The sequence below is a fragment of the Salvelinus fontinalis genome, chromosome 21 (assembly GCF_029448725.1).
Source record: "Salvelinus fontinalis isolate EN_2023a chromosome 21, ASM2944872v1, whole genome shotgun sequence".
In the NCBI taxonomy this organism is placed as follows: Eukaryota; Metazoa; Chordata; class Actinopteri; order Salmoniformes; family Salmonidae; genus Salvelinus; species Salvelinus fontinalis.
In genome coordinates this window covers 49248010-49274878 of record NC_074685.1, presented here as the reverse complement: position 1 = coordinate 49274878, position 26869 = coordinate 49248010, and the positions used below count along the sequence as shown (strand labels likewise).

General features: G+C 46.3%; 2 protein-coding genes across 2 annotated transcripts in view; one reads left to right on the top strand and one right to left on the bottom strand.

Moving 5' to 3' along the window:
- Positions 1 to 21, top strand: part of LOC129818292 (uncharacterized) — a 7014-nt gene extending 6993 nt beyond the window's left edge. The window contains exon 9 of the mRNA XM_055874034.1: positions 13 to 21. Coding sequence (XP_055730009.1) covers positions 13 to 21 — 9 coding nt within the window. The remainder of the gene's footprint in view (positions 1 to 12) is intronic.
- An 18546-nt stretch (positions 22 to 18567) lies between these two features.
- The window catches only part of LOC129818291 (E3 ubiquitin-protein ligase rnf213-alpha-like), an 89872-nt gene continuing 81570 nt past the window's right edge, over positions 18568 to 26869 (bottom strand). The window contains exons 60-66 of the mRNA XM_055874033.1: positions 25617 to 25749; positions 24528 to 24611; positions 22791 to 22971; positions 21610 to 21811; positions 21207 to 21284; positions 19521 to 19718; positions 18568 to 18600 (exon numbers count right to left, since the gene is read on the bottom strand). Of these exons, the coding sequence (XP_055730008.1) occupies positions 18568 to 18600; positions 19521 to 19718; positions 21207 to 21284; positions 21610 to 21811; positions 22791 to 22971; positions 24528 to 24611; positions 25617 to 25749 (909 nt within the window). The remainder of the gene's footprint in view (positions 18601 to 19520; positions 19719 to 21206; positions 21285 to 21609; positions 21812 to 22790; positions 22972 to 24527; positions 24612 to 25616; positions 25750 to 26869) is intronic.

Sequence of the window (26869 nt, the reverse complement as noted above, 5' to 3'; positions counted from 1 at the left end):
AACCCCTAACAGGTAGGGTAAGAGAGAGAGAGAGTTAACCCCTAACAGGTAGGGTAAGAGAGAGAGAGAGAGAGAGTCAACCCCTAACAGGTAGGGTAAGAGAGAGAGAGAGAGAGAGTCAACCCCTAACAGGTAGGGTAAGAGAGAGAGAGAGTCAACCCCTAACAGGTAGGGTAAGAGAGAGAGAGAGAGAGAGTCAACCCCTAACAGGTAGGGTAAGAGAGAGAGAGTTAACCCCTAACAGGTAGGGTAAGAGAGAGAGAGAGAGAGAGAGTCAACCCCTAACAGGTAGGGTAAGAGAGAGAGAGAGTTAACCCCTAACAGGTAGGGTAAGAGAGAGAGAGAGTTAACCCCTAACAGGTAGGGTAAGAGAGAGAGAGAGTTAACCCCTAACAGGTAGGGTAAGAGAGAGAGAGAGTTAACCCCTAACAGGTAGGGTAAGAGAGAGAGAGTCAACCCCTAACAGGTAGGGTAAGAGAGAGAGAGAGTTAACCCCTAACAGGTAGGGTAAGAGAGAGTTAACCCCTAACAGGTAGGGTAAGAGAGAGAGAGCGAGATAACCCCTAACAGGTAGGGTAAGAGAGAGAGAGAGAGTCAACCTCTAACAGGCAGGGTAAGAGAGAGAGTTAACCCCTAACAGGTAGGGTAAGAGAGAGAGAGAGTCAACCCCTAACAGGTAGGGTAAGAGAGAGAGAGAGAGAGTTAACCCCTAACAGGTAGGGTAAGAGAGAGAGAGAGTTAACCCCTAACAGGTAGGGTAAGAGAGAGAGAGAGAGTTAACCCCTAACAGGTAGGGTAAGAGAGAGAGAGAGAGTTAACCCCTAACAGGTAGGGTAAGAGAGAGAGAGAGTTAACCCCTAACAGGTAGGGTAAGAGAGAGAGAGAGTTAACCCCTAACAGGTAGGGTAAGAGAGAGAGAGAGAGAGTTAACCCCTAACAGGTAGGGTAAGAGAGAGAGAGAGAGAGTCAACCCCTAACAGGTAGGGTAAGAGAGAGAGAGTTAACCCCTAACAGGTAGGGTAAGAGAGAGAGAGAGTCAACCCCTAACAGGTAGGGTAAGAGAGAGAGAGAGTTAACCCCTAACAGGTAGGGTAAGAGAGAGAGAGAGTTAACCCCTAACAGGTAGGGTAAGAGAGAGAGAGAGAGTTAACCCCTAACAGGTAGGGTAAGAGAGAGAGAGAGTCAACCCCTAACAGGTAGGGTAAGAGAGAGAGAGAGTCAACCCCTAACAGGTAGGGTAAGAGAGAGAGAGAGAGTTAACCCCTAACAGGTAGGGTAAGAGAGAGAGAGAGTTAACCCCTAACAGGTAGGGTAAGAGAGAGAGAGAGTTAACCCCTAACAGGTAGGGTAAGAGAGAGAGAGAGTCAACCCCTAACAGGTAGGGTAAGAGAGAGAGAGAGTTAACCCCTAACAGGTAGGGTAAGAGAGAGAGAGAGTTAACCCCTAACAGGTAGGGTAAGAGAGAGAGAGAGAGAGTTAACCCCTAACAGGTAGGGTAAGAGAGAGAGAGAGTTAACCCCTAACAGGTAGGGTAAGAGAGAGAGAGAGAGAGTCAACCCCTAACAGGTAGGGTAAGAGAGAGAGAGAGTCAACCCCTAACAGGTAGGGTAAGAGAGAGAGAGAGTTAACCCCTAACAGGTAGGGTAAGAGAGAGAGAGAGAGTTAACCCCTAACAGGTAGGGTAAGAGAGAGAGAGTTAACCCCTAACAGGTAGGGTAAGAGAGAGAGAGAGTCAACCCCTAACAGGTAGGGTAAGAGAGAGAGAGAGTCAACCCCTAACAGGTAGGGTAAGAGAGAGAGAGAGAGAGAGTCAACCCCTAACAGGTAGGGTAAGAGAGAGAGAGAGAGAGAGAGTCAACCCCTAACAGGTAGGGTAAGAGAGAGAGAGAGTTAACCCCTAACAGGTAGGGTAAGAGAGAGAGGAGAGAGAGTCAACCCCTAACAGGTAGGGTAAGAGAGAGAGAGAGTTAACCCCTAACAGGTAGGGTAAGAGAGAGAGAGAGTTAACCCCTAACAGGTAGGGTAAGAGAGAGAGAGAGAGAGTCAACCCCTAACAGGTAGGGTAAGAGAGAGAGAGAGTCAACCCCTAACAGGTAGGGTAAGAGAGAGAGAGAGAGAGTCAACCCCTAACAGGTAGGGTAAGAGAGAGAGAGAGAGAGAGTCAACCCCTAACAGGTAGGGTAAGAGAGAGAGAGAGTTAACCCCTAACAGGTAGGGTAAGAGAGAGAGAGAGAGAGAGTCAACCCCTAACAGGTAGGGTAAGAGAGAGAGAGAGAGAGAGAGTCAACCCCTAACAGGTAGGGTAAGAGAGAGAGAGAGTCAACCCCTAACAGGTAGGGTAAGAGAGAGAGAGAGAGAGAGTCAACCCCTAACAGGTAGGGTAAGAGAGAGAGAGTTAACCCCTAACAGGTAGGGTAAGAGAGAGAGAGAGAGAGAGAGTCAACCCCTAACAGGTAGGGTAAGAGAGAGAGAGAGTTAACCCCTAACAGGTAGGGTAAGAGAGAGAGAGAGTTAACCCCTAACAGGTAGGGTAAGAGAGAGAGAGAGTTAACCCCTAACAGGTAGGGTAAGAGAGAGAGAGAGTTAACCCCTAACAGGTAGGGTAAGAGAGAGAGAGTCAACCCCTAACAGGTAGGGTAAGAGAGAGAGAGAGTTAACCCCTAACAGGTAGGGTAAGAGAGAGAGAGTTAACCCCTAACAGGTAGGGTAAGAGAGAGAGAGCGAGATAACCCCTAACAGGTAGGGTAAGAGAGAGAGAGAGAGTCAACCCCTAACAGGTAGGGTAAGAGAGAGAGAGTTAACCCCTAACAGGTAGGGTAAGAGAGAGAGAGAGTTAACCCCTAACAGGTAGGGTAAGAGAGAGAGAGAGAGAGAGTCAACCCCTAACAGGTAGGGTAAGAGAGAGAGAGAGTCAACCCCTAACAGGTAGGGTAAGAGAGAGAGAGAGAGTTAACCCCTAACAGGTAGGGTAAGAGAGAGAGAGTTAACCCCTAACAGGTAGGGTAAGAGAGAGAGAGAGAGTTAACCCCTAACAGGTAGGGTAAGAGAGAGAGAGAGAGTTAACCCCTAACAGGTAGGGTAAGAGAGAGAGAGAGTTAACCCCTAACAGGTAGGGTAAGAGAGAGAGAGAGAGAGTTAACCCCTAACAGGTAGGGTAAGAGATAGAGAGAGAGAGAGTCAACTCCTAACAGGTAGGGTAAGAGAGAGAGAGTTAACCCCTAACAGGTAGGGTAAGAGAGAGAGAGAGTCAACCCCTAACAGGTAGGGTAAGAGAGAGAGAGAGTTAACCCCTAACAGGTAGGGTAAGAGAGAGAGAGAGTTAACCCCTAACAGGTAGGGTAAGAGAGAGAGAGAGAGTTAACCCCTAACAGGTAGGGTAAGAGAGAGAGAGAGTCAACCCCTAACAGGTAGGGTAAGAGAGAGAGAGAGTCAACCCCTAACAGGTAGGGTAAGAGAGAGAGAGAGAGATAACCCCTAACAGGTAGGGTAAGAGAGAGAGAGAGTTAACCCCTAACAGGTAGGGTAAGAGAGAGAGAGAGTTAACCCCTAACAGGTAGGGTAAGAGAGAGAGAGAGTCAACCCCTAACAGGTAGGGTAAGAGAGAGAGAGTTAACCCCTAACAGGTAGGGTAAGAGAGAGAGAGAGTTAACCCCTAACAGGTAGGGTAAGAGAGAGAGAGAGAGAGAGTTAACCCCTAACAGGTAGGGTAAGAGAGAGAGAGAGTTAACCCCTAACAGGTAGGGTAAGAGAGAGAGAGAGAGAGTCAACCCCTAACAGGTAGGGTAAGAGAGAGAGAGAGTCAACTCCTAACAGGTAGGGTAAGAGAGAGAGAGAGTTAACCCCTAACAGGTAGGGTAAGAGAGAGAGAGAGAGAGAGTTAACCCCTAACAGGTAGGGTAAGAGAGAGAGAGAGTCAACTCCTAACAGGTAGGGTAAGAGAGAGAGAGAGTTAACCCCTAACAGGTAGGGTAAGAGAGAGAGAGAGTTAACCCCTAACAGGTAGGGTAAGAGAGAGAGAGAGTTAACCCCTAACAGGTAGGGTAAGAGAGAGAGAGAGTTAACCCCTAACAGGTAGGGTAAGAGAGAGAGAGAGTTAACCCCTAACAGGTAGGGTAAGAGAGAGAGAGAGTCAACCCCTAACAGGTAGGGTAAGAGAGAGAGAGAGAGTCAACCCCTAACAGGTAGGGTAAGAGAGAGAGAGAGGTAACCCCTAACAGGTAGGGTAAGAGAGAGAGAGAGTTAACCCCTAACAGGTAGGGTAAGAGAGAGAGAGAGTTAACCCCTAACAGGTAGGGTAAGAGAGAGAGAGTTAACCCCTAACAGGTAGGGTAAGAGAGAGAGAGTTAACCCCTAACAGGTAGGGTAAGAGAGAGAGAGTTAACCCCTAACAGGTAGGGTAAGAGAGAGAGAGAGTCAACCCCTAACAGGTAGGGTAAGAGAGAGAGAGAGAGTCAACCCCTAACAGGTAGGGTAAGAGAGAGAGAGAGAGTCAACCCCTAACAGGTAGGGTAAGAGAGAGAGAGAGAGTCAACCCCTAACAGGTAGGGTAAGAGAGAGAGAGTCAACCCCTAACAGGTAGGGTAAGAGAGAGAGAGAGAGAGTTAACCCCTAACAGGTAGGGTAAGAGAGAGAGAGAGTCAACCCCTAACAGGTAGGGTAAGAGAGAGAGAGAGAGAGAGGTAACCCCTAACAGGTAGGGTAAGAGAGAGAGAGAGAGTCAACCCCTAACAGGTAGGGTAAGAGAGAGAGAGAGAGTCAACCCCTAACAGGTAGGGTAAGAGAGAGAGAGAGAGAGTTAACCCCTAACAGGTAGGGTAAGAGAGAGAGAGAGAGTTAACCCCTAACAGGTAGGGTAAGAGAGAGAGAGAGAGTCAACCCCTAACAGGTAGGGTAAGAGAGAGAGAGAGTCAACCCCTAACATGTAGGGTAAGAGAGAGAGAGAGTCAACCCCTAACAGGTAGGGTAAGAGAGAGAGAGAGAGTCAACCTCTAACAGGTAGGGTAAGAGAGAGAGAGAGTTAACCCCTAACAGGTAGGGTAAGAGAGAGAGAGAGAGAGAGTCAACCCCTAACAGGTAGGGTAAGAGAGAGAGAGAGTTAACCCCTAACAGGTAGGGTAAGAGAGAGAGAGAGAGAGAGTCAACCCCTAACAGGTAGGGTAAGAGAGAGAGAGAGAGAGAGAGTCAACCCCTAACAGGTAGGGTAAGAGAGAGAGAGAGTCAACCCCTAACAGGTAGGGTAAGAGAGAGAGAGAGAGAGAGTCAACCCCTAACAGGTAGGGTAAGAGAGAGAGAGTTAACCCCTAACAGGTAGGGTAAGAGAGAGAGAGAGAGAGAGAGTCAACCCCTAACAGGTAGGGTAAGAGAGAGAGAGAGTTAACCCCTAACAGGTAGGGTAAGAGAGAGAGAGAGTTAACCCCTAACAGGTAGGGTAAGAGAGAGAGAGAGTTAACCCCTAACAGGTAGGGTAAGAGAGAGAGAGAGTTAACCCCTAACAGGTAGGGTAAGAGAGAGAGAGTCAACCCCTAACAGGTAGGGTAAGAGAGAGAGAGAGTTAACCCCTAACAGGTAGGGTAAGAGAGAGTTAACCCCTAACAGGTAGGGTAAGAGAGAGAGAGCGAGATAACCCCTAACAGGTAGGGTAAGAGAGAGAGAGAGAGAGAGTCAACTCCTAACAGGTAGGGTAAGAGAGAGAGAGAGTCAACCCCTAACAGGTAGGGTAAGAGAGAGAGAGAGAGTTAACCCCTAACAGGTAGGGTAAGAGAGAGAGAGTTAACCCCTAACAGGTAGGGTAAGAGAGAGAGAGAGAGTTAACCCCTAACAGGTAGGGTAAGAGAGAGAGAGAGAGTTAACCCCTAACAGGTAGGGTAAGAGAGAGAGAGAGTTAACCCCTAACAGGTAGGGTAAGAGAGAGAGAGAGAGAGTTAACCCCTAACAGGTAGGGTAAGAGATAGAGAGAGAGAGAGTCAACTCCTAACAGGTAGGGTAAGAGAGAGAGAGTTAACCCCTAACAGGTAGGGTAAGAGAGAGAGAGAGTCAACCCCTAACAGGTAGGGTAAGAGAGAGAGAGAGTTAACCCCTAACAGGTAGGGTAAGAGAGAGAGAGAGTTAACCCCTAACAGGTAGGGTAAGAGAGAGAGAGAGAGTTAACCCCTAACAGGTAGGGTAAGAGAGAGAGAGAGTCAACCCCTAACAGGTAGGGTAAGAGAGAGAGAGAGTCAACCCCTAACATGTAGGGTAAGAGAGAGAGAGAGAGATAACCCCTAACAGGTAGGGTAAGAGAGAGAGAGAGTTAACCCCTAACAGGTAGGGTAAGAGAGAGAGAGAGTTAACCCCTAACAGGTAGGGTAAGAGAGAGAGAGAGTCAACCCCTAACAGGTAGGGTAAGAGAGAGAGAGTTAACCCCTAACAGGTAGGGTAAGAGAGAGAGAGAGTTAACCCCTAACAGGTAGGGTAAGAGAGAGAGAGAGAGAGAGTTAACCCCTAACAGGTAGGGTAAGAGAGAGAGAGAGTTAACCCCTAACAGGTAGGGTAAGAGAGAGAGAGAGAGAGTCAACCCCTAACAGGTAGGGTAAGAGAGAGAGAGAGTCAACTCCTAACAGGTAGGGTAAGAGAGAGAGAGAGTTAACCCCTAACAGGTAGGGTAAGAGAGAGAGAGAGAGAGAGTTAACCCCTAACAGGTAGGGTAAGAGAGAGAGAGAGTCAACTCCTAACAGGTAGGGTAAGAGAGAGAGAGAGTTAACCCCTAACAGGTAGGGTAAGAGAGAGAGAGAGTTAACCCCTAACAGGTAGGGTAAGAGAGAGAGAGAGTTAACCCCTAACAGGTAGGGTAAGAGAGAGAGAGAGTCAACCCCTAACAGGTAGGGTAAGAGAGAGAGAGAGTCAACCCCTAACAGGTAGGGTAAGAGAGAGAGAGAGAGTCAACCCCTAACAGGTAGGGTAAGAGAGAGAGAGAGGTAACCCCTAACAGGTAGGGTAAGAGAGAGAGAGAGTTAACCCCTAACAGGTAGGGTAAGAGAGAGAGAGAGTTAACCCCTAACAGGTAGGGTAAGAGAGAGAGAGAGTTAACCCCTAACAGGTAGGGTAAGAGAGAGAGAGTTAACCCCTAACAGGTAGGGTAAGAGAGAGAGAGAGTTAACCCCTAACAGGTAGGGTAGAGAGAGAGAGAGAGTTAACCCCTAACAGGTAGGGTAAGAGAGAGAGAGAGAGTTAACCCCTAACAGGTAGGGTAAGAGAGAGAGAGAGTTAACCCCTAACAGGTAGGGTAAGAGAGAGAGAGAGAGAGTTAACCCCTAACAGGTAGGGTAAGAGAGAGAGAGAGAGAGTCAACCCCTAACAGGTAGGGTAAGAGAGAGAGAGAGTTAACCCCTAACAGGTAGGGTAAGAGAGAGAGAGAGTCAACCCCTAACAGGTAGGGTAAGAGAGAGAGAGAGTTAACCCCTAACAGGTAGGGTAAGAGAGAGAGAGAGTTAACCCCTAACAGGTAGGGTAAGAGAGAGAGAGAGAGTTAACCCCTAACAGGTAGGGTAAGAGAGAGAGAGAGTCAACCCCTAACAGGTAGGGTAAGAGAGAGAGAGAGTCAACCCCTAACAGGTAGGGTAAGAGAGAGAGAGAGAGATAACCCCTAACAGGTAGGGTAAGAGAGAGAGAGAGTTAACCCCTAACAGGTAGGGTAAGAGAGAGAGAGAGTTAACCCCTAACAGGTAGGGTAAGAGAGAGAGAGAGTCAACCCCTAACAGGTAGGGTAAGAGAGAGAGAGAGTTAACCCCTAACAGGTAGGGTAAGAGAGAGAGAGAGTTAACCCCTAACAGGTAGGGTAAGAGAGAGAGAGAGAGAGTTAACCCCTAACAGGTAGGGTAAGAGAGAGAGAGAGTTAACCCCTAACAGGTAGGGTAAGAGAGAGAGAGAGAGAGTCAACCCCTAACAGGTAGGGTAAGAGAGAGAGAGAGTCAACCCCTAACAGGTAGGGTAGAGAGAGAGAGAGTTAACCCCTAACAGGTAGGGTAGAGAGAGAGAGAGAGAGAGTTAACCCCTAACAGGTAGGGTAAGAGAGAGAGAGAGTCAACCCCTAACAGGTAGGGTAAGAGAGAGAGAGAGTTAACCCCTAACAGGTAGGGTAAGAGAGAGAGAGAGTTAACCCCTAACAGGTAGGGTAAGAGAGAGAGAGAGTTAACCCCTAACAGGTAGGGTAAGAGAGAGAGAGAGTTAACCCCTAACAGGTAGGGTAAGAGAGAGAGAGAGTTAACCCCTAACAGGTAGGGTAAGAGAGAGAGAGAGTCAACCCCTAACAGGTAGGGTAAGAGAGAGAGAGAGAGTCAACCCCTAACAGGTAGGGTAAGAGAGAGAGAGAGGTAACCCCTAACAGGTAGGGTAAGAGAGAGAGAGAGTTAACCCCTAACAGGTAGGGTAAGAGAGAGAGAGAGTTAACCCCTAACAGGTAGGGTAAGAGAGAGAGAGAGTTAACCCCTAACAGGTAGGGTAAGAGAGAGAGAGAGTTAACCCCTAACAGGTAGGGTAAGAGAGAGAGAGAGTCAACCCCTAACAGGTAGGGTAAGAGAGAGAGAGAGAGTCAACCCCTAACAGGTAGGGTAAGAGAGAGAGAGAGAGTCAACCCCTAACAGGTAGGGTAAGAGAGAGAGAGAGAGTCAACCCCTAACAGGTAGGGTAAGAGAGAGAGAGGTCAACCCCTAACAGGTAGGGTAAGAGAGAGAGAGAGAGAGTTAACCCCTAACAGGTAGGGTAAGAGAGAGAGAGAGTCAACCCCTAACAGGTAGGGTAAGAGAGAGAGAGAGAGAGTAACCCCTAACAGGTAGGGTAAGAGAGAGAGAGAGAGTCAACCCCTAACAGGTAGGGTAAGAGAGAGAGAGAGTCAACCCCTAACAGGTAGGGTAAGAGAGAGAGAGAGAGAGTTAACCCCTAACAGGTAGGGTAAGAGAGAGAGAGAGAGTTAACCCCTAACAGGTAGGGTAAGAGAGAGAGAGAGAGTCAACCCCTAACAGGTAGGGTAAGAGAGAGAGAGAGTCAACCCCTAACAGGTAGGGTAAGAGAGAGAGAGAGTCAACCCCTAACAGGTAGGGTAAGAGAGAGAGAGAGAGTCAACCCCTAACAGGTAGGGTAAGAGAGAGAGAGAGAGAGAGTTAACCCCTAACAGGTAGGGTAAGAGAGAGAGAGAGAGAGTTAACCCCTAACAGGTAGGGTAAGAGAGAGAGAGAGTTAACCCCTAACAGGTAGGGTAAGAGAGAGAGAGAGAGTCAACCCCTAACAGGTAGGGTAAGAGAGAGAGAGAGAGAGAGTCAACCCCTAACAGGTAGGGTAAGAGAGAGAGAGAGTTAACCCCTAACAGGTAGGGTAAGAGAGAGAGAGAGAGAGAGTCAACCCCTAACAGGTAGGGTAAGAGAGAGAGAGAGTTAACCCCTAACAGGTAGGGTAAGAGAGAGAGAGTTAACCCCTAACAGGTAGGGTAAGAGAGAGAGAGAGAGAGTCAACCCCTAACAGGTAGGGTAAGAGAGAGAGAGAGTCAACCCCTAACAGGTAGGGTAAGAGAGAGAGAGAGTCAACCCCTAACAGGTAGGGTAAGAGAGAGAGAGAGAGAGAGTCAACCCCTAACAGGTAGGGTAAGAGAGAGAGAGAGTTAACCCCTAACAGGTAGGGTAAGAGAGAGAGAGAGAGAGAGTCAACCCCTAACAGGTAGGGTAGAGAGAGAGAGAGAGAGAGAGTCAACCCCTAACAGGTAGGGTAAGAGAGAGAGAGAGTCAACCCCTAACAGGTAGGGTAAGAGAGAGAGAGAGAGAGAGTCAACCCCTAACAGGTAGGGTAAGAGAGAGAGAGTTAACCCCTAACAGGTAGGGTAAGAGAGAGAGAGAGAGAGAGAGTCAACCCCTAACAGGTAGGGTAAGAGAGAGAGAGAGTTAACCCCTAACAGGTAGGGTAAGAGAGAGAGAGAGTTAACCCCTAACAGGTAGGGTAAGAGAGAGAGAGAGTTAACCCCTAACAGGTAGGGTAAGAGAGAGAGAGAGTTAACCCCTAACAGGTAGGGTAAGAGAGAGAGAGTCAACCCCTAACAGGTAGGGTAAGAGAGAGAGAGAGTTAACCCCTAACAGGTAGGGTAAGAGAGAGTTAACCCCTAACAGGTAGGGTAAGAGAGAGAGAGCGAGATAACCCCTAACAGGTAGGGTAAGAGAGAGAGAGAGAGTCAACCTCTAACAGGCAGGGTAAGAGAGAGAGTTAACCCCTAACAGGTAGGGTAAGAGAGAGAGAGAGTTAACCCCTAACAGGTAGGGTAAGAGAGAGAGAGAGAGAGAGTCAACTCCTAACAGGTAGGGTAAGAGAGAGAGAGAGTCAACCCCTAACAGGTAGGGTAAGAGAGAGAGAGAGAGTTAACCCCTAACAGGTAGGGTAAGAGAGAGAGAGTTAACCCCTAACAGGTAGGGTAAGAGAGAGAGAGAGAGTTAACCCCTAACAGGTAGGGTAAGAGAGAGAGAGAGAGTTAACCCCTAACAGGTAGGGTAAGAGAGAGAGAGAGTTAACCCCTAACAGGTAGGGTAAGAGAGAGAGAGAGAGAGTTAACCCCTAACAGGTAGGGTAAGAGATAGAGAGAGAGAGAGTCAACTCCTAACAGGTAGGGTAAGAGAGAGAGAGTTAACCCCTAACAGGTAGGGTAAGAGAGAGAGAGAGTCAACCCCTAACAGGTAGGGTAAGAGAGAGAGAGAGTTAACCCCTAACAGGTAGGGTAAGAGAGAGAGAGAGTTAACCCCTAACAGGTAGGGTAAGAGAGAGAGAGAGAGTTAACCCCTAACAGGTAGGGTAAGAGAGAGAGAGAGTCAACCCCTAACAGGTAGGGTAAGAGAGAGAGAGAGTCAACCCCTAACATGTAGGGTAAGAGAGAGAGAGAGAGATAACCCCTAACAGGTAGGGTAAGAGAGAGAGAGAGTTAACCCCTAACAGGTAGGGTAAGAGAGAGAGAGAGTTAACCCCTAACAGGTAGGGTAAGAGAGAGAGAGAGTCAACCCCTAACAGGTAGGGTAAGAGAGAGAGAGTTAACCCCTAACAGGTAGGGTAAGAGAGAGAGAGAGTTAACCCCTAACAGGTAGGGTAAGAGAGAGAGAGAGAGAGAGTTAACCCCTAACAGGTAGGGTAAGAGAGAGAGAGAGTTAACCCCTAACAGGTAGGGTAAGAGAGAGAGAGAGAGAGTCAACCCCTAACAGGTAGGGTAAGAGAGAGAGAGAGTCAACTCCTAACAGGTAGGGTAAGAGAGAGAGAGAGTTAACCCCTAACAGGTAGGGTAAGAGAGAGAGAGAGAGAGAGTTAACCCCTAACAGGTAGGGTAAGAGAGAGAGAGAGTCAACTCCTAACAGGTAGGGTAAGAGAGAGAGAGAGTTAACCCCTAACAGGTAGGGTAAGAGAGAGAGAGAGTTAACCCCTAACAGGTAGGGTAAGAGAGAGAGAGAGTTAACCCCTAACAGGTAGGGTAAGAGAGAGAGAGAGTTAACCCCTAACAGGTAGGGTAAGAGAGAGAGAGAGTTAACCCCTAACAGGTAGGGTAAGAGAGAGAGAGAGTCAACCCCTAACAGGTAGGGTAAGAGAGAGAGAGAGAGTCAACCCCTAACAGGTAGGGTAAGAGAGAGAGAGAGAGTCAACCCCTAACAGGTAGGGTAAGAGAGAGAGAGTCAACCCCTAACAGGTAGGGTAAGAGAGAGAGAGAGAGTCAACCCCTAACAGGTAGGGTAAGAGAGAGAGAGAGAGAGAGAGAGGTAACCCCTAACAGGTAGGGTAAGAGAGAGAGAGAGAGTCAACCCCTAACAGGTAGGGTAAGAGAGAGAGAGAGAGTCAACCCCTAACAGGTAGGGTAAGAGAGAGAGAGAGAGTCAACCCCTAACAGGTAGGGTAAGAGAGAGAGAGAGAGTTAACCCCTAACAGGTAGGGTAAGAGAGAGAGAGAGAGTCAACCCCTAACAGGTAGGGTAAGAGAGAGAGAGAGTCAACCCCTAACATGTAGGGTAAGAGAGAGAGAGAGTCAACCCCTAACAGGTAGGGTAAGAGAGAGAGAGAGAGTCAACCTCTAACAGGTAGGGTAAGAGAGAGAGAGAGAGAGAGAGAGTTAACCCCTAACAGGTAGGGTAAGAGAGAGAGAGAGAGAGTTAACCCCTAACAGGTAGGGTAAGAGAGAGAGAGAGTTAACCCCTAACAGGTAGGGTAAGAGAGAGAGAGAGAGTCAACCCCTAACAGGTAGGGTAAGAGAGAGAGAGAGAGAGTTAACCCCTAACAGGTAGGGTAAGAGAGAGAGAGAGTTAACCCCTAACAGGTAGGGTAAGAGAGAGAGAGAGAGAGTTAACCCCTAACAGGTAGGGTAAGAGAGAGAGAGAGTTAACCCCTAACAGGTAGGGTAAGAGAGAGAGAGAGTCAACCCCTAACAGGTAGGGTAAGAGAGAGAGAGTTAACCCCTAACAGGTAGGGTAAGAGAGAGAGAGAGAGTTAACCCCTAACAGGTAGGGTAAGAGAGAGAGAGAGAGAGAGTTAACCCCTAACAGGTAGGGTAAGAGAGAGAGAGAGAGAGAGTTAACCCCTAACAGGTAGGGTAAGAGAGAGAGAGAGAGAGTTAACCCCTAACAGGTAGGGTAAGAGAGAGAGAGAGAGAGTTAACCCCTAACAGGTAGGGTAAGAGAGAGAGAGAGAGTTAACCCCTAACAGGTAGGGTAAGAGAGAGAGAGAGAGTTAACCCCTAACAGGTAGGGTAAGAGAGAGAGAGAGAGTTAACCCCTAACAGGTAGGGTAAGAGAGAGAGAGAGTCAACCCCTAACAGGTAGGGTAAGAGAGAGAGAGAGAGAGAGTCAACCCCTAACAGGTAGGGTAAGAGAGAGAGAGAGAGAGTTAACCCCTAACAGGTAGGGTAAGAGAGAGAGAGAGAGTTAACCCCTAACAGGTAGGGTAAGAGAGAGAGAGAGAGAGTTAACCCCTAACAGGTAGGGTAAGAGAGAGAGAGAGAGAGAGTTAACCTCTAACAGGTAGGGTAAGAGAGAGAGAGAGAGAGTTAACCCCTAACAGGTAGGGTAAGAGAGAGAGAGAGAGAGTTAACCCCTAACAGGTAGGGTAAGAGAGAGAGAGAGTTAACCCCTAACAGGTAGGGTAAGAGAGAGAGAGAGTTAACCCCTAACAGGTAGGGTAAGAGAGAGAGAGAGTTAACCCCTAACAGGTAGGGTAAGAGAGAGAGAGTTAACCCCTAACAGGTAGGGTAAGAGAGAGAGAGAGAGAGAGAGTTAACCCCTAACAGGTAGGGTAAGAGAGAGAGAGTTAACCCCTAACAGGTAGGGTAAGAGAGAGAGAGAGAGTTAACCCCTAACAGGTAGGGTAAGAGAGAGAGAGAGAGTTAACCCCTAACAGGTAGGGTAAGAGAGAGAGAGAGTTAACCCCTAACAGGTAGGGTAAGAGAGAGAGAGTTACATTTATGCTATGTCCACACTACGTCTTCTATGTGCTGAAAAGCCAAGCGCAGCAACAACAAAAGTATATATTCTTCTTCACTGTGTTACTAAGTCAGCGTTTCCCTGCTGCCCTCTTGCTCTCTGCTCAATACCATTATAGACACAAGCACACATTGGATCAATGCCCTCTTGCTCTCTGCTCAATACCATTACAGACACAAGCACACATTGGATCAATGCCCTCTTGCTCTCTGCTCAATACCATTATAGACACAAGCACTCATTGGATCAATGCCCTCTTGCTCTCTGCTCAATACCATTATAGACACAAGCACACATTGGATCAATGCCCTCTTGCTCTCTGCTCAATACCATTATAGACACAAGCACTCATTGGATCAATGCCCTCTTCCTCTCTGCTCAATACCATTATAGACACAAGCACACATTGGATCAATGCCCTCTTCCTCTCTGCTCAATACCATTATAGACACAAGCACTCATTGGATCAATGCCCTCTTCCTCTCTGCTCAATACCATTACAGACACAAGCACACATTGGATCAATGCCCTCTTGCTCTCTGCTCAATACCATTACAGACACAAGCACACATTGGATCAATGCCCTCTTGCTCTCTGCTCAATACCATTACAGACACAAGCACACATTGGATCAATGCCCTCTTGCTCTCTGCTCAATACCATTATAGACACAAGCACACATTGGATCAATGCCCTCTTGCTCTCTGCTCAATACCATTATAGACACAAGCACACATTGGATCAATGCCCTCTTGCTCTCCGCTCAATACCATTACAGACACAAGCACACATTGGATCAATGCCCTCTTGCTCTCTGCTCAATACCATTACAGACACAAGCACACATTGGATCAATGCCCTCTTGCTCTCTGCTCAATACCATTACAGACACAAGCACACATTGGATCAATGCCCTCTTGCTCTCTGCTCAATACCATTATAGACACAAGCACACATTGGATCAATGCCCTCTTCCTCTCTGCTCAATACCATTATAGACACAAGCACACATTGGATCAATGCCCTCTTCCTCGCTGCTCAATACCATTATAGACACAAGCACACATTGGATCAATGCCCTCTTGCTCTCTGCTCAATACCATTATAGACACAAGCACTCATTGGATCAATGCCCTCTTGCTCTCTGCTCAATACCATTATAGACACAAGCACACATTGGATCAATGCCCTCTTCCTCTCTGCTCAATACCATTATAGACACAAGCACTCATTGGATCAATGCCCTCTTGCTCTCTGCTCAATACCATTATAGACACAAGCACTCATTGGATCAATGCCCTCTTGCTCTCTGCTCAATACCATTACAGACACAAGCACACATTGGATCAATGCCCTCTTGCTCTCTGCTCAATACCATTATAGACACAAGCACACATTGGATCAATGCCCTCTTGCTCTCCGCTCAATACCATTACAGACACAAGCACACATTGGATCAATGCCCTCTTGCTCTCTGCTCAATACCATTATAGACACAAGCACACATTGGATCAATGCCCTCTTGCTCTCTGCTCAATACCATTACAGACACAAGCACACATTGGATCAATGCCCTCTTGCTCTCTGCTCAATACCATTACAGACAAAAGCACACATTGCATCAATGCACTCTTGCTCTCTGCTCAATACCATTATAGACACAAGCACACATTGGATCAATGCCCTCTTGCTCTCTGCTCAATACCATTACAGACACAAACACACATTGGATCAATGCCCTCTTGCTCTCTGCTCAATACCATTACAGACACAAGCACACATTGGATCAATGCCCTCTTGCTCTCTGCTCAATACCATTACAGACACAAGCACACATTGGATCAATGCCCTCTTGCTCTCTGCTCAATACCATTATAGACACAAGCACACATTGGATCAATGCCCTCTTGCTCTCCGCTCAATACTATTACAGACACAAGCACACATTGGATCAATGCCCTCTTGCTCTCTGCTCAATACCATTATAGACACAAGCACACATTGGATCAATGCCCTCTTGCTCTCTGCTCAATACCATTACAGACACAAGCACACATTGGATCAATGCCCTCTTGCTCTCTGCTCAATACCATTACAGACAAAAGCACACATTGCATCAATGCACTCTTGCTCTCTGCTCAATACCATTATAGACACAAGCACACATTGGATCAATGCCCTCTTGCTCTCTGCTCAATACCATTACAGACACAAACACACATTGGATCAATGCCCTCTTGCTCTCTGCTCAATACCATTACAGACACAAGCACACATTGGATCAATGCCCTCTTGCTCTCTGCTCAATACCATTACAGACACAAGCACACATTGGATCAATGCCCTCTTGCTCTCTGCTCAATACCATTATAGACACAAGCACACATTGGATCAATGCCCTCTTGCTCTCTGCTCAATACCATTACAGACACAAACACACATTGGATCAATGCCCTCTTGCTCTCTGCTCAATACCATTATAGACACAAACACACATTGGATCAATGCCCTCTTGCTCTCTGCTCAATACCATTACAGACACAAACACACATTGGATCAATGCCCTCTTGCTCTCTGCTCAATACCATTACAGACACAAACACACATTGGATCAATGCCCTCTTGCTCTCTGCTCAATACCATTACAGACAAAAGCACACATTGCATCAATGCACTCTTGCTCTCTGCTCAATACCATTATAGACACAAGCACACATTGGATCAATGCCCTCTTGCTCTCTGCTCAATACCATTACAGACACAAACACACATTGGATCAATGCCCTCTTGCTCTCTGCTCAATACCATTACAGACACAAGCACACATTGGATCAATGCCCTCTTGCTCTCTGCTCAATACCATTACAGACACAAGCACACATTGGATCAATGCCCTCTTGCTCTCTGCTCAATACCATTATAGACACAAGCACACATTGGATCAATGCCCTCTTGTGCTTATAACGTGGAAGCACCTTTAGGCACTTAACATTGCCCTCTTATAGCTTAAGTGCCAAGTGGGTAAGGGGTTAATCTCGTTCACAGCGCCTCAGAAAGGGACTTGAATGGAACCTATGGCAAGAGAGGGAAAAAACTCCCACTGGAATTTCATTGGCTGATTTCTCTCAGTCCATCACCATCTAGCATGACCCTTAGGACCTCCCCTCTACATTGTGGAAAAACACAAAGCACGAGCAGTGCAAGTGATTTACGCTAAACAAGGAAGTGAGTTCGGAAAAATCGGAAAGTATGTGAAGTTTATTGTGTGAAACTAGTTTTTACATATAAACTTTATAAGCCCAAACTCAGAATCATTTGGGCTTCCCCACCCTCGATTTTCAAGTCCCATCTAATACAGCTGTAGCAGGCTTGCTCTCTCCCCCACCCTCGATTTTCAAGTCCCATCTAATACAGCTGTAGCAGGCTTGCTCTCTCCCCCACCCTCGATTTTCAAGTCCCATCTAATACAGCTGTAGCAGGCTTGCTCTCTCCCCCACCCTCGATTTTCAAGTCCCATCTAATACAGCTGTAGCAGGCTTGCTCTCTCCCCCACCCTCGATTTTCAAGTCCCATCTAATACAGCTGTAGCAGGCTTGCTCTCTCCCCCACCCTCGATTTTCAAGTCCCATCTAATACAGCTGTAGCAGGCTTGCTCTCTCCCCCACCCTCGATTTTCAAGTCCCATCTAATACAGCTGTAGCAGGCTTGCTCTCTCCCCCACCCTCGATTTTCAAGTCCCATCTAATACAGCTGTAGCAGGCTTGCTCTCTCCCCCACCCTCGATTTTCAAGTCCCATCTAATACAGCTGTAGCAGGCTTGCTCTCTCCCCCACCCTCGATTTTCAAGTCCCATCTAATACAGCTGTAGCAGGCTTGCTCTCTCCCCCACCCTCGATTTTCAAGTCCCATCTAATACAGCTGTAGCAGGCTTGCTCTCTCCCCCACCCTCGATTTTCAAGTCCCATCTAATACAGCTGTAGCAGGCTTGCTCTCTCCCCCACCCTCGATTTTCAAGTCCCATCTAATACAGCTGTAGCAGGCTTGCTCTCTCCCCCACCCTCGATTTTCAAGTCCCATCTAATACAGCTGTAGCAGGCTTGCTCTCTCCCCCACCCTCGATTTTCAAGTCCCATCTAATACAGCTGTAGCAGGCTTGCTCTCTCCCCCACCCTCGATTTTCAAGTCCCATCTAATACAGCTGTAGCAGGCTTGCTCTCTCCCCCACCCTCGATTTTCAAGTCCCATCTAATACAGCTGTAGCAGGCTTGCTCTCTCCCCCACCCTCGATTTTCAAGTCCCATCTAATACAGCTGTAGCAGGCTTGCTCTCTCCCCCACCCTCGATTTTAACCCATGCCCAGCGCCGGACTACCGCATTTGAGGCCCGGTGGCACATTTTACCATAATAAAACATCCAAGAGGCTCCCAAGCCAGCAATTTGAGTAGGTGTCTTACCCTCTTGAGCCACAGCATGTTTTCTGATTTGAGTGATGTCAGGAGCTGCCACAGTGCCAAACAGTGCTTCAGATAGTATCTGCCCAGGGCCTGAGGACAATAGAAGAAGACCTGAGGTTAGCCGTGCTTCAGATAGTATCTGCCCAGGGCCTGAGGACAATAGAAGAAGACCTGAGGTTAGTCATGCTTCAGATAGTATCTGCCCAGGGCCTGAGGACAATAGAAGAAGACCTGAGGTTAGTCATGCTTCAGATAGTATCTGCCCAGGGCCTGAGGACAATAGAAGAAGACCTGAGGTTAGCCGTGCTTCAGATAGTATCTGCCCAGGGCCTGAGGACAATAGAAGAAGACCTGAGGTTAGTCATGCTTCAGATAGTATCTGCCCAGGGCCTGAGGACAATAGAAGAAGACCTGAGGTTAGTCATGCTTCAGATAGTATCTGCCCAGGGCCTGAGGACAATAGAAGAAGACCTGAGGTTAGTCATGCTTCAGATAGTATCTGCCCAGGGCCTGAGGACAATAGAAGAAGACCTGAGGTTAGTCATGCTTCAGATAGTATCTGCCCAGGGCCTGAGGACAATAGAAGAAGACCTGAGGTTAGTCATGCTTCAGATAGTATCTGCCCAGGGCCTGAGGACAATAGAAGAAGACCTGAGGTTAGCCGTGCTTCAGATAGTATCTGCCCAGGGCCTGAGGACAATAGAAGAAGACCTGAGGCTAGTCATGCTTCAGATAGTATCTGTAAACGTGTTGTTTATGACAGAAAGTTAAATAATAATATAATTCAGCAGATGCTTTTATCCAAAGCGTACATACATTTTACAATTAGGTGATATAAAAGTTTTTGGGGGACAAAATTACACTACCCACAAGGCACTCTATTGGTGGAATGACTCAAATATGGCAGATTATAATGTACAGTATATCATCAATAGCCCTGTCTGCATTTAGAATGCACAGGAGATGTTACAAAAATGTATTTGGTATTGTTCCACAAAAGTAACTTTATCTGCTCTGCTGTTGTCTTATCTGCTCTGCTGTTGTCTTATCTGCTCTGCTGTTGTCTTATCTGCTACGCTGTTGTCTTATCTGCTACGCTGTTGTCTTATCTGCTACGCTGTTGTCTTATCTGCTCCGCTGTTGTCTTATCTGCTCCGCTGTTGTCTTATCTGCTATGCTGTTGTCTTATCTGCTATGCTGTTGTCTTATCTGCTATGCTGTTGTCTTAGGTCTCTCTTTATATTGTGGTGTCTCTCTTGTCGTGATGTGTGTTTTGTCATATATTATTATTTATTTATTTTACTATTTTTTTTTTAAATCCCAGCCTCCGTCCCCGCAGGAGGCCTTTTGGTAGGCCGTCATTGTAAATAAGAATTTGTTCTTAAAATAAAAATCTTACTCATTGATTGATTTCACTACGCTACGTTTATAATATAGGGACAGACTTATGTCTTTGACTGTTGTGAAATGAGCAGAGCGGAAATCACATTAATTACAGACGTCAAGTTGTAAAATGTAAAGCGTAGCCCTAGCTATTATGAAAGATCGGCGCCTCTTGGAGACGACTTGACATGGAAGCTAGTGTTAAAGTCCAGAATCACAAGGCTGACCGTTAGGATGTGAGGAGCTGTTTGATCTCCCATCTGCAGCACCTCCTCCAGGTAGCTGCCCAGCTGCATGTGTGGTTCTCCCCCGGTCATAGCCAGGAACCCCAGGGCCACCTCCACGGTCGAGAGGGCCTCACACACCTCATTGTACGACTTCAGCTCCCCAACTAGTGTCGATAGGGCCCGCGAGGGCAGAGGCACCTAGAGACACAAAGCAGAGAGAGGTCAACCTCCCTATCTCCAAAGTAGAGGTCAACCTCCCCTATCTCCAAAGTAGAGAGGTCAACCTCCCCTATCTCCAAAGTAGAGAGGTCAACCTCCCCTATCTCCAAAGTAGAGAGGTCAACCTCCCCTATCTCCAAAGTAGAGAGGTCAACCTCCCCTATCTCCAAAGTAGAGAGGTCAACCTCCCCTATCTCCAAAGTAGAGGTCAACCTCCCCTATCTCCAAAGTAGAGGTCAACCTCCCTATCTCCAAAGTAGAGGTCAACCTCCCCTATCTCCAAAGTAGAGAGGTCAACCTCCCCTATCTCCAAAGTAGAGAGGTCAACCTCCCCTATCTCCAAAGTAGAGAGGTCAACCTCCCCTATCTCCAAAGTAGAGAGGTCAACCTCCCCTATCTCCAAAGTAGAGAGGTCAACCTCCCCTATCTCCAAAGTAGAGAGGTCAACCTCCCCTATCTCCAAAGTAGAGAGGTCAACCTCCCCTATCTCCAAAGTAGAGAGGTCAACCTCCCCTATCTCCAAAGTAGAGAGGTCAACCTCCCTATCTCCAAAGTAGAGAGGTCAACCTCCCTATCTCCAAAGTAGAGAGGTCAACCTCCCTATCTCCAAAGTAGAGAGGTCAACCCCCATATCTCCAAAGTAGAGAGGTCAACCTCCCTATCTCCAAAGTAGAGAGGTCAACCTCCCTATCTCCAAAGTAGAGAGGTCAACCCCCCTATCTCCAAAGTAGAGAGGTCAACCTCCCTATCTCCAAAGTAGAGAGGTCAACCCCCCTATCTCCAAAGTAGAGAGGTCAACCCCCATATCTCCAAAGTAGAGAGGTCAACCCCCATATCTCCAAAGTAGAGAGGACAACCTCCATATCTCCAAAGTAGAGAGGTCAACCCCCCTATCTCCAAAGTAGAGAGGTCAACCCCCCTATCTCCAAAGTAGAGGTCAACCTCCCTATCTCCAAAGTAGAGGTCAACCTCCCTATCTCCAAAGTATAGAGGTCAACCTCCCTATCTCCAAAGTAGAGAGGTCAACCTCCCCTATCTCCAAAGTAGAGAGGTCAACCTCCCCTATCTCCAAAGTAGAGAGGTCAACCCCCCTATCTCCAAAGTAGAGAGGTCAACCTCCCTATCTCCAAAGTAGAGGTCAACCTCCCCTATCTCCAAAGTAGAGAGGACAAAGCCCAAGCTCTTTCCCAGTGTTTTTAGATCTGAAACAACTAGACAGAATATGACAGAGGCTCCGCCCAAATCCAGTATTTGTGGCTACGTGGAGCCATCACCATATTACTGAAGTCGATCTGGTTCCTTCAGACCTGCAGAAAATGCAATTAACAAGTAAATAAAGTTCATGCCTAGTTATTAAATAAAGTTTAAATAAATAAAATCATCTGAAAATGGTGATTCATCATTTGTGAATGTTTGGGGGAAGAAGACAGGGCAAAATGATCGTTTTTAGATTTTAACGGAACTTACTTGTTCAATCTTTCCTCTCATGTCCTTGAGAATAATTTCATGAATTCGATCATGTCTGTTCACCAGTGTTGGGATTCCCTGTAGAAACCAATAACTGACATCAATGATAGCTGATGAAAGTAAATACTTATAGCATCAAGGTTGGGGTGAATTCCGTTTGAAATGTCAAATAATGCTAATTGTGTCTATTAGATACTATATATTAGGTACTTTTATTTATTAATGAATTGAATTGACACCAACGCTGGTGGTCATATGGTCATTTAACATTCCTTCTATCCAAACTGACTTACAGTTAACATAGAGTATATTCTGTCAGTATACCTCGTCCATTCAGGAATCAAACCCACCACACTAGTGCTGGATGCACCATGCTCCTACCAACTGAGCGATTGGCACTCACATTGAGGGTGATGATGGGCCTGCCCTGCAAGAAGCGGGAGAGGATCTGCTGCTGGATCTTGGGCAGGTCGTACTCGTGCAGGGTCTCCTTGCCTTGCTTCATGCTGTACTGACAGTTGGACAGGACCAGCGGCAGCAGGTCCCTCTCCAGATCATATTGGATCACATGCAGGTCCGTTAGGTCCGCCGGGCTCACTTTAAAGCTGGGGAACGAAAAATGGAAGTCAACAAAATGGGCTGAAACGACGGGTCTGTGGAATCTACCGTTTCTGCTTCCGTCTCAATGTGCTGTTTTCTCTCTATACATTTTCCTCACTCAAATGCAGCACTAGGATATTTCAACAAAACACTAGGATATTGCAACAAAAGCACTAGGATATTGCAACAAAACACTAGGATATTGCAACAAAAGCACTAGGATATTGCAACAAAACACTAGGATATTGCAACAAAACACTAGGATATTGCAACAAAAGCACTAGGATATTACAACAAAACACAGGAATATTGCAACAAAACACTAGGATATTGCAACAAAAGCACTAGGATATTACAACAAAACACAGGAATATTGCAACAAAACACTAGGATATTGCAACAAAACACAGGAATATTGCAACAAAACACTAGGATATTGCAACAAAACACTAGGATATTGCAACAAAACACTAGGATATTGCAACAAAACACTGGGATATTGCAACAAAACACTAGGATATTGCAACAAAACACTAGGATATTGCAACAAAAGCACTAGGATATACCTTGACATAAAGCCATACAAATGTGTTATGCCAGGAGGTGTGCTAGGACTACATCAGGGGTAGTAAGGCAAGCAGCGGGATGATTTTTGTCGAGGCGGATGGTTCGGGGAACGGAGCATAATTATAATAATTAGTGCACTCCAAATTGACCAACGCTAAGTCCAATAAGAGATTGCATTTGAATAAAACAATAATTTCATATCTTGATTACATTGAGACATGGTCATGTCTCTTTTTATATTTGTGGGAATACTTGGGAACAGATTTCCTAAATGAAACACATTTTTAACTGAATTCCTGGTGATTTTAGTCTTTTTTTACCTAAAAACTTGGGTTTTAAAAATAAATATTTTTTTTAATCATGCATGTTGCCGACCCCTATTTCACACCAAATTAGTACAAGTAAACAAACATCCACCTAGTCTCCTCTCCAAGGTGCTTGTCCACACAGTAGACCAGCTCGTTCTGCAGGGCGATGAGGTAGCTGACCAGGGCTGTGGAGCAGAGACCGGGACCGTGGCGCCGTGGCAACAGGACCTGGAAGTCACTGGTCATGTCCAGATCCTTCCGGCAGAACTCAACAGGGATCTTAATCTCTCCTACAGAACCAAACAAAAAACACATTGTTTATGATGTTATGGGAACACGATTTGGCTTTTCATCTGTATAGCAGCAGCAGAGCCAGGGGTCATCATTGAATTAATTTAGATATTTAGGAGAGTGGGAAGTGGGAATATTTCACATGCTTGGGTTCACTAGGAAGTTGTGCCCTAGGATCTCTGAGAGCCCAACACATGCTTGGGTTCACTAGGAAGTTGTGCCCTAGGATCTCTGAGAGCCCAACACATGCTTGGGTTCACTAGGAAGTTGTGCCCTAGGATCTCTGAGAGCCCAACACATGCTTGGGTTCACTAGGAAGTTGTACCCTAGGATCTCTGAGAGCCCAACACATGCTTGGGTTTTCTAGGAAGTTGTGCCCTAGGATCTCTGAGAGCCCAACACATGCTTGGGTTCACTAGGAAGTTGTGCCCTAGGATCTCTGAGAGCCCAACACATGCTTGGGTTCACTAGGAAGTTGTGCCCTAGGAACTCTGAGAGCCCAACACATGCTTGGGTTCACTAGGAAGTTGTACCCTAGGATCTCTGAGAGCCCAACACATGCTTGGGTTCACTAGGAAGTTGTGCCCTAGGATCTCTGAGAGCCCAACACATGCTTGGGTTCACTAGGAAGTTGTGCCCTAGGATCTCTGAGAGCCCAACACATGCTTGGGTTCACTAGGAAGTTGTGCCCTAGGAACTCTGAGAGCCCAACACATTGTTTATTTTAAGGTTGCCGTTGTTTGACAAAAACGTCAACAAATATATACTGAAAATGCGTGTGCGCGAGTAATTATATATCAAATCAAATTGTATTTGTTAGCACGGCCAGGATCACATGTGCCGAATACAACAGGTGAAATGCTTACTTTACAAGCCCTTAACCAACAATGCAGTTAAGAAAAATAAGTGTTAAGTATTTACTAAAATAAACTGAAGTAAAATATAAATAACATTTACAAAAAGAAAATATAAAAATAACTAATAATTAAAGAGCAACAATAAAATAACAGTAGCGAGGCTATATACAGGGCGTACCAGATCACTATTGAACCCCAAATGGTATATGATACTGTATCTGTGCTTATTAGACACCAAATGGTATATGATACTGTATCTGTGCTTATTAGAACCCAAATGGTATATGATACTGTATCTGTGCTTATTAGAACCCAAATGGTATATGATACTGTATCTGTGCTTATTAGAACCCAAATGGTATATGATACTGTATCTGTGCTTATTAGACACCAAATGGTATATGATACTGTATCTGTGCTTATTAGAACCCAAATGGTATATGATACTGTATCTGTGCTTATTAGAACCCAAATGGTATATGATACTGTATCTGTGCTTATTAGAACCCAAATGGTATATGATACTGTATCTGTGCTTATTAGAACCCAAATGGTATATGATACTGTATCTGTGCTTATTAGAACCCAAATGGTATATGATACTGTATCTGTGCTTATTAGAACCCAAATGGTATATGATACTGTATCTGTGCTTATTAGACACCAAATGGTATATGATACTGTATCTGTGCTATTACCATTGGTTGCCAGCGAGCCCCGAAGCTGATTCCATGTTGTCAGGAAGATGTTGATCCGTTCCTCATGCCAGGCTCTCAGTGGAACTGTGGATAGATGGACAAAGACATAACCAGTTACAAACTTTGGCCTCTATTCAATCCGTGGTGCTGAAGATCTGCTCTAGTAGCGTGATTAACAATTAAAGGCCAACGTTCCAGTGGTCGCGGAGACTTTCATTCACTGTAAACTTGCATAGGACCTTCAAATTGTAGCGCAGATCTTCCGCGATACGGATTGAATGCAGCCTTAAATCTCCTCCAATTCCTTTATGACACGTTTTACGGAATGCTTACAGTATAGTTGATAAGCCTGGCTTACTTCAACTTTCACGTAGATTTTGAAATAATGTACATAGGATATTTGCACACGAAGAGGTGTAATTCGCAAACATCTAAAGTTAAGATTTGTCTCAGTGCCATTAATTCCGTGTTTCCCAGTCCTGGTCCTTTGGTGCCTAGTGGTTTTGGTTTAGTCCTGGCACTAACACAACTCACTCAACTCCTCAACTCATCAAGCCTTTGATAAGTTGAATCAGGTTGTGTCAGGGCCAAACCAAATAGGTGCACCCCTTTGGGTCCCAAGGACTAGGACTGGGAAATACTGCAACAATCAGAAGATACAGCACACTTATTCCAATCCTGGTGGGCAGTCTGTCATTTCCTTTCAGTTAGTGTCCAATTAAGAGCCAGACAACCAGGTGAGGTTGTCCAATTAAGAGCCAGACAACCAGGTGAGATTGTCCAATTAAGAGCCAGACAACCAGGTGAGGTTGTCCAATTAAGAGCCAGACAACCAGGTGAGGTTGTCCAATTAAGAGCCAGACAACCAGGTGAGGTTGTCCAATTAAGAGCCAGACAACCAGGTGAGATTGTCCAATTAAGAGCCAGACAACCAGGTGAGGTTGTCCAATTAAGAGCCAGACAACCAGGTGAGGGGAGTTCCTAACTCATCAGTGACCTTCATTGATCAATCAAGTACAAGCGAGAAGTGAAAGCCGGGCAGACACTCGGTCCTCCATGGAATGAGTTTGACACCTGTGTTAATAGTACCTGATTCCTGTCTCTGGAGGAATTTGGCAATGGTGCCGTGGGACAGATCAGTCACGTTCCGACACGTCTTCACCAGATTTCTCTGCAGTTCCAGGATGTCAGTGATGAACTTCAGCAACCGCAGCTCTGCCTCCTGCAACCAATCACAGGGTTCAGTAAAGTATCTGCTGACAGCATGCAACCAATCACAGGGTTCAGTAAAATATCTGCTGACAGCATGCAACCAATCACAGGGTTCAGTAAAATATCTGCTGACAGCATGCAACCAATCACAGGGTTCAGTAAAGTATCTGCTGACAGCATGCAACCAATCACAGGGTTCAGTAAAATATCTGCTGACAGCATGCAACCAATCACAGGGTTCAGTAAAGTATCTGCTGACAGCATGCAACCAATCACAGGGTTCAGTAAAGTATCTGCTGACAGACTGCAACCAATCACAGGGTTCAGTAAAATATCTGCTGACAGCAGGCAACCAATCACAGGGTTCAGTAAAATATCTGCTGACAGCATGCAACCAATCACAGGGTTCAGTAAAGTATCTGCTGACAGCATGCAACCAATCACAGGGTTCAGAAAAGTATCTGCTGACAGACTGCAACCAATCACAGGGTTCAGTAAAATATCTGCTGACAGACTGCAACCAATCACAGGGTTCAGTAAAATATCTGCTGACAGCAGGCAACCAATCACAGGGTTCAGTAAAATATCTGCTGACAGCAGGCAACCAATCACAGTGTTCAGTAAAGTATCTGCTGACAGCATGCAACCAATCACAGGGTTCAGTAAAGTATCTGCTGACAGACTGCAACCAATCACAGGGTTCAGTAAAATATCTGCTGACAGACTGCAACCAATCACAGGGTTCAGTAAAATATCTGCTGACAGCATGCAACCAATCACAGGGTTCAGTAAAGTATCTGCTGACAGCATGCAACCAATCACAGGGTTCAGTAAAGTATCTGCTGACAGACTGCAACCAATCACAGGGTTCAGTAAAATATCTGCTGACAGCAGGCAACCAATCACAGGGTTCAGTAAAATATCTGCTGACAGCATGCAACCAATCACAGGGTTCAGTAAAGTATCTGCTGACAGCATGCAACCAATCACAGGGTTCAGTAAAGTATCTGCTGACAGACTGCAACCAATCACAGGGTTCAGTAAAATATCTGCTGACAGCAGGCAACCAATCACAGGGTTCAGTAAAATATCTGCTGACAGCATGCAACCAATCACAGGGTTCAGTAAAG